This window comes from Culex quinquefasciatus, chromosome 2 (genome assembly GCF_015732765.1).
Source record: "Culex quinquefasciatus strain JHB chromosome 2, VPISU_Cqui_1.0_pri_paternal, whole genome shotgun sequence".
In the NCBI taxonomy this organism is placed as follows: Eukaryota; Metazoa; Arthropoda; class Insecta; order Diptera; family Culicidae; genus Culex; species Culex quinquefasciatus.
In genome coordinates, this window is record NC_051862.1 from 109,370,058 (window position 1) to 109,381,554 (window position 11,497).

The window sequence follows — 11,497 nt, forward strand, 5'->3', positions numbered from 1 at the left end:
GTTTATTCGGCCAAAGCTGCACCGGCACGAGGTGAGCGTTTGCGGGCGGGTTGTTGCTGAAAGAGTTTGAAAGTAGGTGAAGCCGGCTACATATTGAACGCATTCTCAATACTCACTAGTGACTTCTTCGGTGTTCCAGGTGCGTCGGTTCTCGTTCCAACTTCTGGAAGATATACGGGTATGACAGATCCAGGACCAACGGCATTTCGTACAGACAGACCATCTTCGATTATACCGCTCATGGCGTCTTTTTCAGGGGGGTAGTATTTTTTGAGAAATAGCAAGAAAACTGTCATATACATAGCATAGCATAGCATAGCATAGCATAACGGGTCTGCACCACGCTGTAGGGGGTGCCACAATGGTCAATTCAATATTCTTAGACAATTTGATTGCTGCCCGGTACAACCAAGAATATCTAAGAACGTAAATTTCCACACTGTGCTCCAAGGCTACGCCCATACAGTCCCGTGGGGATTTGGGAGGGGATGTTTTGTTGTTCACTAGTGGCAAAAGTGCAGGGAACCCATGCGACTTTTAAAAGTGAACGGAATATTTTTGGGAGGTTTGGAATGGGGGTTAGAGGAATTTCATCGGGCCGATGAAAATGGTTGAGTGCGTAATGTATTTAATGATTTGAATGTTTGTAAGTGTAAATGTGAGTCTGTAGTAAGCATATAGTTTTGTAATAATGATAAATAATAAATATAATAAATATAGTAAATAAAATAAATATAATAAATACAATCAAGATGATTCCAGGAAGCTGTAAAAAAAAAACAGTGATTTAAAATATAAATGCTCCAGATGGTTCCCATGCTGTTTTAGAAAGTTTCGTTAATTTAAGCAATTTGATCATATATGGTATGAGGAGATGGTATATTACAGGAAAGGAATAGGATAAGGAATAATATGAACATTTAAATAAATCATATAGTGAGTAGACAAATTTACATGTAAACATTTGATTTAAAATAATTCCAGGAAGCTGTAAAAAAATTAAAATAATTTTAAAACTAATACTCCAGATGGAAACACAAATAAAACAACAAAGACACAAGAATCCTAAAACGCGGCTTCGCACCTTCCACATAATTCGACATGAACACGATCACGAATACAGCACAAAAAGAACGCCACAAAAATCCATCTTTCCGCGCAATAATATTCATTAGCACAATGACACCTTTCAATACAGCACAAAAAGAACGCCCAAAAAATCCATCTTTCCGGCGCTGCTGCTCACACGATAATGACGCGCAATAATATTCATTAGCACAATGACCCCCCTCACCGCACCGCATGAACACGATCACGAATACAGCACAAAAAGAACGCCACAAAAATCCATCTTTCCGGCGCTGCTGCTCACACGACACTGACGCTGTTATGGTACGGAGTCGCGGTCTTGGCCACGACAAGGAGTTTGGGTATGACCCACAAGAGGAGAGTTAAGTAGAGACAGCCATCTTGCTAGAGCAGACGTTGTGAATTAGAGCTCAATAAAATTGGAGTTGTTCAGCATTGAAATCGAGTATTTCTATTTAAAATACCGAACATAACATGGTGTCAGAAGAATCGTGACCATAGAAACTGATTTCGTCGTCATTTATATCGCGAATATTGAATTTTGTGAAAGTTAAAAAAACTGAACAATCAGTGAAGTGCTACGGAAGTTTCAGCGTTTTCCCCAAAAGAGACTATTGTTATCTCTTTCTCGCATTGTTGGCTGTGCGAGTGCGATAGTGTACTGTTTACACCAGTGTATTAGTGCAAACATTGCACCAGTGTGGGAAAACGTTTGAGAACGATCCGCTGAAGTGACAAGTAAAACGTAAACAAAACGATAAGTTAACTGACAGTTGAAAAGAGACTACAAGTGAAGAAAAATAGTGGAAAAATGGATGCCGACCAGTTTCAACAGTTTATGGCGAAACAAAATGAGCTGGTGACGAAGCTGGTTGCTGGCCTACAACAGCGTGCTGTGCCGGCGTCGAACATCAGTTCCGTGGTTCCGCCACCACCGGCTCTCTGTCTTGACGGAGACATGGAGGAGAACTACGAGTTTTTCCTAACCAACTGGAGAAACTACTCACAAGCCGTGGGCATGGACAGTTGGCCGGCGAATCAGGCCTCAAAAAAGGTCAGTTTTCTGATGTCCGTCATCGGAGAAGCTGCGCTCAAAAGTATTACAACTTCGACCTGACAGAGGATCAAAAGAAAGACGTCGCCGAGGCCCTGAAGGCTATCAAGCAGAAGGTCGTGCGCAGCCGTAACTTGTTCGTGGACCGATTGGATTTTTTCGCGGCGAGTCAAGTGTCCAGCGAATCCATCGATGACTTTGCAGCCCGGCTGAAAAGTTTGGCGAAACCGTGCAAATTTGCACTCTTGGAGGACGAGTTTATCTTGTTCAAAATAGTGACCAGCAACAAGTGGGGCCACCTGCGGACCAAAATGTTGAGCATGCAGGATCTCACAACGGGAAAAGCAGTGGATATCTGCCGCGTGGAAGAGATTGCAGAGCAACGTTTGCGGCACCTTTCCTTGGAGTCGCCGGTGGTCAGTGATGTGAAGAAGATTAACAAGAAGACCAAGAAGAAGCTGCAGCGGTGTAAGTTCTGTGGAGATGAGCACGAGTTTGTGAAGGAGCGTGTCCAGCATACGGCAAGAAATGCAAGCGTTGCGGCGGCCGCAACCACTTTGAGAAGGCGTGTAAAATCGATCAACCCTGGAAGCAGAAGCGACGCCACCGTCGTGTCAAGGAGGTGAAGGACGACGAGAGCAGTTCCGAGGAACGCTCTGAATCCAGCAGTGTGGACAGCGACGACGAAGAAAGTGAGCACGAAGTGCAGATTGCCAAAATCAAGTCCAAGTCAGCTGTGGAGAGTAGTGCTTTGGCGGTTCTGGATTTCAGGCTAGGCCGGAAGTGGAAACCAGTTACGTGCGAGATCGACACGGGTGCGGATGCCACATTGATCGGGTATAACTGTTTGACTGAGCTTCTTGAAACTCCGAACCCGACACTGCAACCAACAAGCATCAAGCTGAAGTCTTTCGGTGGCAACCCGATACCAGTGTTGGGACAGGTTATGCTACCTGTAAAACGAAAAGGCAAGCGGTTCCAGCTCGTCCTGCAAGTCGTTGACTATGACCACCGCCCGCTCTTGTCGCTTAAGGCTTCACAGTCACTGGGATTTGTGAAGTTCTGCCGATCGGTGAAGATACGCCGACCAGAAGCAGCCACAGAAGAGGAGAAGCTGCTCAGTGTCTACAAGGTGAAAGCCGAAGCAATTGTCGAGAAACACAGTGACATCTTCGCTGGCTACGGCCGGTTTCCCGGAGTGGTTTCCCTGGAAGTGGACGAAAGTGTGCAGCCATCTATTCAGCATCCTCGTCGGGTCCCAATCGCTTTGCGCCCGAAACTGAAGCAGGAGTTGGACAAACTGGAAGAGGACGGCATTATAGTGAAGGAAACGCGACACACCGAGTGGGTTAGCAACATTGTGTTAGTCCGCCGTGGCGGCCAGAACGAGTCCGTTCGGATTTGTCTCGATCCTGTCCCGCTCAACAAAGCGCTGAAGCGGCCCAATTTGCAGTTTGACACGATTGACGAGTTGCTTCCCGAGTTGGGCAACGCCAAGATTTTCACAACTGTGGACACGAAAAAAGGATTTTGGCACGTGGAACTGGACACCCCCAGCAGCAAGTTGACCACCTTCTGGACACCATTCGGTCGATACCGCTGGGTCAGGATGCCGTTTGGTATTTCTCCAGCACCTGAACTGTTCCAGCTGAAGCTGCAAGGTGCGATACAAGGACTGGAAGGAGTGACCGGGTTAGCGGATGACTTGCTGGTGTACGGCACCGGAGCGGATCTGGAGGAAGCTTTGTACAACCACAATCGGGCTCTAGAACAACTGTTGGTGCGGCTCAAAGAGAACAACGTGAAACTCAACCGGTCCAAGCTCAAGTTGTGTCAGACATCGGTGAAGTTCTTTGGACACGTGCTGACAACGAAGGGACTAACAGCAGACGAGACCAAGACAGCCGCAATCCGCAACTTTCCCACACCAACCAACAAGAAGGAGCTCCTGCGATTTGTCGGCATGGTCAACTATTTGAGCCGGTACATCCGGAACCTAAGCGCTCATTTTGTCAACCTGCGGAAACTGATCGCCGAAAAGGAAAGCTGGCGCTGGACTGCTGCTGAGGACGAGGAGTTCCAGAAAGTGAAAAATCTCGTAGCCGACATCCACACGCTGCGCTACTACGACGTGACCAAGCCCCTGGTAATCGAGTGTGACGCGAGTGGTTTCGGTCTGGGCGTTGCAGTGTTTCAACAAGACGGTGTGATCGGTTACGCGTCCAGAACCCTCACTGCGACGGAGAAGAACTATGCCCAGATAGAGAAGGAGCTGTTGGCGATCTTGTTTGCCTGCCTCAGATTCGATCAACTAATTGTTGGCAACCCGAAGACCGTTATCAAAACCGACCACAAACCGCTGGTGAACATCTTCCGGAAGCCGTTGTTGTCGGCCCCTCGACGCTTGCAACATATGCTGTTGAACCTGCAACGATACAAGCCGGAGATTATGTTCGTGGCCGGCAAAGAAAACGTCGTCGCTGATGCCATTTCGCGAGCCCCTTACGACGACGATCACGCTCAAGCTGGAGATTACCAGAAGCTGGAGATATTCAAGGTGATGCGCGACCTGGAAGACGTTAAGCTGAAGCACTTCTTGAACATCTCAGATGATCGTCTGACGGAGATCATGGCGGAGACGGCGGCGGATCCAGTGTTGCAGCTGGTGATCCGGTTGATTGGTGAAGGTTGGCCAGAGACCATCGGTGGTGTACCGGACAGCGTCCGCGTTTTCTTCAGCTACAGAAACGAACTTACCACCCAGGATGGATTAGTGTTCCGTAACGACAGAATACTGATTCCCCACAAGCTGCGGCGCAAAATGATCGAGAAGACTCACATCAGCCACAATGGTGTTGAGGCGACCTTGAAGCTGGCACGTGCGAATATTTTTTGGCCTGGGATGAGCGCACAAATTCGAGACACAGTCAAGGAGTGTGCCGTCTGCGCCAAATTCGCCGGTTCGCAGTCCAAGCCCCCGATGCAGAGTCACCCGGTTCCAGTTCACCCATTTCAACTGGTGTCGCTTGATGTGTTCTTCGCTGAGTACCGAGGTATTAAGCGGAAGTTTTTGGTGACGGTTGATCACTATTCCGATCTGTTCGAGATTGATCTGCTGAAGGATCTCACTCCACAATCCGCCATCGCGGCTTGCAAGATCAACTTCGCGCGGCATGGCGTTCCCCAGCTCTTGCTGACAGATAACGGAACGCACTTCGTGGGAAAAGAGTGGCGACAATTTGCGGGAGAATGGGACTTCAGTCACACCACTTCAGCGCCACACCATCAACAAGCGAATGGCAAATCGGAGGCAGCGGTTAAAATCGCTAAACAGTTGATCAAGAAGTGTGAAGAATCCGGCACGGATTTTGGTACGCTCTCCTGCATTGGCGTAACGTACCAAACAAGATCGGATCGAGTCCTGCAGCTCGCTTATTCTCTCGTCAAACACGATGTGGTGTCCCAACTGCTGCTGGCAACTTACTTCCGCGAGTGGTCGAGGGAGTTCCGGATGCTATCAAGGAAAACAGGAGGAAGATAAAGTATTATTACGATAGAAAGTGTCGTAATCTGCCGCAGCTGGAAACCGGTGCACCAGTGTACGTCCAAGTCCATCCACAGAAGTCTACGGTGTGGTCACCCGGAACAGTCGCCGCCAAGCAAACTGACCGATCGTATCTCGTGGATGTGGACGGGGCATTCTATCGACGGGATTTGGTTAACCTAAAGTCACGCAAAGAACCGAACACGCAGCCTGCCGTCAACCATCCCGTTCTACAGGACAATCCGTTGCCGTCTGGTCCGAAACCAGATGTAGCAGTGGCCGAGAAACCAGCGGAGTTTCCGTGGACCGATTCACCGAGCACCCCGATCACCAAATCTTCGAAGCCGAACAAACGATTGTCTTCGCTGTCATCGACACCGCAGCCGAAGGAAAAAGCATCGCCTACCGAGACGGTTACACAGGAGAGATCGCGCCCCAAACGAGAAGTGAAGCTGCCGACTAAATTACACGATTATTGTCTGGAATAAAAAGTGGGGAGGATGTTATGGTACGGAGTCGCGGTCTTGGCCACGACAAGGAGTTTGGGTATGACCCACAAGAGGAGAGTTAAGTAGAGACAGCCATCTTGCTAGAGCAGACGTTGTGAATTAGAGCTCAATAAAATTGGAGTTGTTCAGCATTGAAATCGAGTATTTCTATTTAAAATACCGAACATAACAGACGCGAAATAATATTCCAATAGCAAGAAAACTGTCATATACATATACAATTCCCCACGAAAACAGCATGATTCGAAAAAAAAGTTCTCCGATCGGGCTCAAAATTTTTCTGGGGGATCCTTGGCCGAAATAATTAGACCCGTATTTTTTTGTTTGGCCATTAGGGTGACCTACGCCGTGTTAGGGTGGTCCGAAAAATGGCAATTTTCATCGATTTTCGCAAAAACTACTTTTTTCAAAAAATCATATCTCCGCGCCATTTCATCCGATTTTAGCTGTCCTAGACGCAAAAGAAAGGTGATTAGTTTGGCTATTTGGGAAAAATAGTAAGAAGTTTCGAAAATCTAGCTTAACATTTGAAAAGGTCATATGAAAACTTAAAATGCTGTTTTGAAGGTCTCGGGACCAAAGAGCCTATGTCTGAAAATATTTTTATCAGATTCCTTGGAAAATTTCACATAACATATCAAAAAATGGTGAAGTTATGTTTTCGATACTCTGAGATACGATTTTTCGAAAATAAAAACTGTGTTTTTCGACGCGCCACGCGCAAAAATTGGAAAATGACGAAAACGGGAAAAAATCGATACTAAAATTTTCGTAATTAACAGACGCAACTTTTGGTACCATAACATCTATAGGTCATCGCTGAAATTTTAAAGTTATCGCAGTTTTAGTGAAAAAAAGTCGATTTTTCCCCGTTTTCGTCATTTTCTAATTTTTGCGCGTGGCGCGTCGAAAAACACAGTTTTTATTTTCAAAAAATCGTATCTCAGAGTATCGACCATTTTTTGATATGTTATGTGAAATTTTCCGAGGAATCCGATAAAAATATTTTCATACATAGGCTCTTTGGTCCCGAGACCTTCAAAACAGCATTTTAAGTTTTCATATGACCTTTTCAAATGTTAAGCTAGATTTTCGAAACTTCTTACTATTTTTCCCAAATAGCCAAACTAATCATCTTTCTTTTGCGTCTAGGACAGCTAAAATCGGATGAAATGGCGCGGAGATATGATTTTTTGAAAAAAGTGGTTTTTGCGAAAATCGACGAAAATTGCCATTTTTCGGACCACCCTAACACGGCGTAGGTCACCCTAATGGCCAAACAAAAAAATACGGGTCTAATTATTTCGGCCAAGGATCCCCCAGAAAAATTTTGAGCCCGATCGGAGAACTTTTTTTTCGAATCATGCTGTTTTCGTGGGGAATTGCTGCATATGAAAGTGTGGAACATCCCCGTTCATTTGCGGGGCGAACGAAAATCTTTGGTCGGGAAAAATCAAAGTTATCCTCATTTGAAGTTTTTGAACTTTTTTCCTATGGGGCGAAATTTCGTCTATTTCAATTTAGTATTGTTATAAGTCTACATGGGCATGATTTATGGTTCAGCTCATATAATTTCTTATGGGAAATGATGCAAGGAATATTTTTCCTGGAGCACGCAAAGTGATTGAAAATAAGGGAAAAAAGTTATAAAGGTTTTATTGAAAATTTGGGAGATTATCTGATACAAATGCACACCCCTTTCCCAAAAACGGCAATGCTTTTGATATTCAGATCATTATTTCGATGAATTCTTTTTTAAGAAATGTTTCTGGGCCCATTGAGTATATAAATCACTACAGAAAAATTTAATTGGTTGGGTTTATGCTCAACTGTAAGTCACATTTATGAATTTTGGATTTCAACCGAATCAACATATTTTTGTGTGTTTTGGTTATAAAATGTACCGTTTACATTAATTTTCTCATTTGTATTAGTCTTATTAAAACTCACAATCACAAGAGATCTCGTACTTATTTTGAGGTCAGATGATACTATTGTAAATCAAAATCAAATCAAACCATCCACATTAACGACCCCGGGTCTTTTGTGGTCTCTATTGCAAGTTTCTGCTCGAACCAAGGAGTTCGAAGGCTTGAATGGGGAGAGCACCCAAACCTCTTTCTACTCCAAGGAACCTTCCACTCCAGTGTTTGAACTGACGCAACCTTTGGATTGCGAGTCCAACCGCCGCCAGCGATTCCACCGGAGTAGGCTTGGTTTGGTGTGTTGTTTGTACTTATGGCATGGAGACGACTCCTACACCTAGAATGACTTAACGGCCTAACAACCAAGGCCGGGACCGACATTTTACTTCCTCATCCGATGGAAGGTTGGAGCAGATGGGAATCGAACCCAGAATCATCCGCTTACAAAGCGGACAGCGTAATCATTCGGCGACGCACTGCCACTGTAAATAAAAAGATCAATTATTTGTGTTTTTAGCAAAACATTTAGTTGAGTTACACAAATCTTGGGGACAAGATTTCGGAGTAAAGAATGATCCTACACGGTCAAGTGTCAGAGTTCTACTGATTTGTTTATTTTTAGAATTTTTCTTAAATACTAGCTAGAAAGATCTAGAATGTGGTTCTGGATGAAGAGGCCTCGTCACGTACTTCGGTGATAATAGGTCGTAACTTATGACCTGCCTGGAAGGGATGTGCAGTTGATTTTACATCTGTAACTTACGGTCAAATACGCCCGCTCAGTCGCAAGGACTCCCAGAAATATCCCAAGATCGGCTTAATAGGGGAAGGAAAAGACCATGTTTGCTCTCCTTAATGCGGCACGTTTATTCAGCCCTCAAGACCCTAATTCCCTACTCCTAACAACCTAACCAACTAACCTAGTGTGTGTGGTGTGTACGGGCCCGGTGGTTGAACTGCTGCACCCTGCTTGCAAGCAGCGGTCTCGATCGCCGGCGCTGCTTCCTCGATCCGGCGCAGTGTCCTTGTCCCTCGGGGACACGTGGTTTCTCGCGCCGGAGTACAGTTGTCCGAATTTCCTCGTGGTCTTCTCAACCGCTCTGCTCCAACTCGTTCGTCTGCGCACAGTTCCCGTCCGGAATCTGGGTCGCTCGTGGACCTGCTTCGCTTCGACCGGGTGTACCGGGCACAATGGGGCGGTGTGTTGACGGACCGCACGCGTAGCGCAACACCGGTAGACACCTTCGGTCCGGTTCGTGCAGGTGGTGACGGCTGCACAGGCTGTCCAAGCCTCGGTGATCAAGATGACGATAGATCTCTTACAAGACTCGTACGGAGAATCGATTGCCAACTAGGCAAGACTTGGCTTACTTGGCCACGCGGTCGCGGGTTATAAATATACTTTTCGCTGATCGAACTTCCAGGTGTTGTTCGGTTTATGGCTCTCGTACAAGTGGACGAGTCTAGCTGAGAAGGTCGTCCAGGAAGCCTCGACCTCCTCTCAGCACTTAGTCGTGCCTTGCGTTCTACGCAAAGAACGCACAATTTGCAGTTCAGTGGCAGGGTAGGCATAATGAGGCGTGTAATGTTGTTTAGGCTGCGTACAATACCTAAATTGTGTGTTGTGTGTTTGATATGACCGTTGTGCCGACTTTCTGCAAGATCTAGCTCCAAGGGGTAGGACAGTGAGTGATTTTGAGAAATGTTGAATAACATTGAGTTAAATTGAGCCACACAAGCTACTCAGAATTTCTCAATCATCACCTTGATCTTCATGAACGACGTAACGAATTTTGACATTGACATTTGAACGTTGACACTGACAATTCGCAAAACACAAAAACAGCGGGAGCGGAATTTTTTCCACAACGCACAAATTCGGCGGAATAAACTCTTGGTTTTAGTGTCGATTCCGTGCCGTGAGGTAAGTTCTTTAAGGAGAAAAGGGACATTCAAAGAACTGTGTAAAATATAGTAGTTTTTTTTTTCAGGTGGCGATGGCGATTACGGTCAAACGAGTGCAAAAAAGCGGAACGGGCCGGACCTCGAGGTGTTGAATTCAACACCGTTCATCTATCCTTTTCCATCACGTCGAAACCATCAAAAAAGTCCGCGGGCCAACCGGTCGAGTAGAAGGAGCAGAAGCTAGCGACCGCCGCTGCTGCTTCCGGCTCGGTGAGATGAAGAGCTGCTGATAAGAAACCGGCCGCGGCTGAGAGGAAGCCAGCTGAGGGAGGCAGGAAGGCTCTGGCCACTGCTCCACGTGCCGGTCCTGTTGAAGGCACTGATTGCGGGAAGGTTTCCGGCTGGGTTGCTCAACTGAAATAGGAACGCGGATGGACGGAACTCAGATCGTGGCCAGGGCATGACAGTTCTCTGGAATAACAACGGGTTCAGAAGCGCATGATGAAAGTTTGGACATTTGGGTCGCCAAAGATGGTGAAGATTCCGTTGTATTCAAGGAGGATGAATTTGTACCTTATCCTAGACCATATCAAAGGTAGCGTAACAATAAAATGACTTGAATTTCCCGAAAAGTAGTTTTAATTCCACAATTCCAATTTTGACCGAAGATGTCTTCACTGTGGTTGTAATTAGGTCCTCCAACCCATCAATGATGCTTTTTGCGTCGGATGTGGCAGCTCTCCCCGGAGATTCTCGTTCCGTTCTGGTGATGACGGTTTCGGTGTGCTGCAGGATCATGTTTTCATTCGCGAGAGCGGCCATCAAGCGGAGCCAAGCCTTATCGAGCGAATTGGCCCACATCTCCGTCCCGTGGTCAGTGTCCAACAGGGAGTGGCTGCTTCCAGGGCGTTTCTGAAAAATCGAATGAACAAAGGGAAAAACTTGCTGAACAATCTGCTGGAGAAGTCGACTGACGAGCAGAAGATTAACCGATGGAACTGGGGAACTGGCGGCCAACTGGATGCCATTGAACGACCGGATGCAATCCGAAATTGTCCGCACCGGCGATAATCTCCGGAATCTTTTCTCAATTAGTTGATTTACCTTCTGTACCTTCAGCCACTTCAGCACCACTTTTTCTGTAAATGCAGCCATCTGTCAAAACAACAACATTCGAAAATTCCGTAACCAAGCTATAAAAAAATCAGGAGAAAAATTGAGTAACTTTGAGTAACATTGAGTCATTTTGAGAAATTGAGTCACACGGTTGCTCACTGTCCAACCCCTTGTCTAGCTCAGATATTTAATTGTTTTGGGTTATTGGTTGATTTTTGGGCTTTATTTGGACTTTTTGGGGTTGATCTACCTTAGTTTCCCTATCTAGCTAATTAGCATTGTGGTCTACCTTCCCGTTTTTAATGAGAAAACCCCGGGACATACAGGTTGAACCTGGTGAAAGCGTAGACGAAAC

The 11,497-nt window shown here is 46.1% G+C and overlaps 2 protein-coding genes across 2 annotated transcripts; one reads left to right on the top strand and one right to left on the bottom strand.

The window, feature by feature from the left end:
• Positions 1–1,900: 1,900 nt before the first annotated feature.
• On the top strand, positions 1,901–9,476 carry LOC119766226 (uncharacterized protein K02A2.6-like). Its single transcript, XM_038250666.1, has 6 exons — positions 1,901–2,143; positions 2,188–2,611; positions 2,659–5,514; positions 5,637–6,100; positions 9,046–9,300; positions 9,360–9,476. Exons 1-6 carry the CDS (start codon positions 1,901–1,903, stop codon positions 9,474–9,476), a joined length of 4,359 nt encoding a protein of 1,452 aa, XP_038106594.1.
• Positions 9,477–10,605: 1,129 nt separating this feature from the next.
• LOC119766227 lies at positions 10,606–11,194 on the bottom strand. The gene is made up of 2 exons (XM_038250667.1): positions 11,131–11,194; positions 10,606–10,938 (listed from the first exon to the last, which is right to left on the bottom strand). The coding sequence occupies exons 1-2, from the start codon at positions 11,179–11,181 to the stop codon at positions 10,606–10,608; spliced, it is 384 nt and encodes a 127-aa protein (XP_038106595.1). The 5' UTR covers positions 11,182–11,194.
• Between the last annotated feature and the right edge of the window lie 303 nt (positions 11,195–11,497).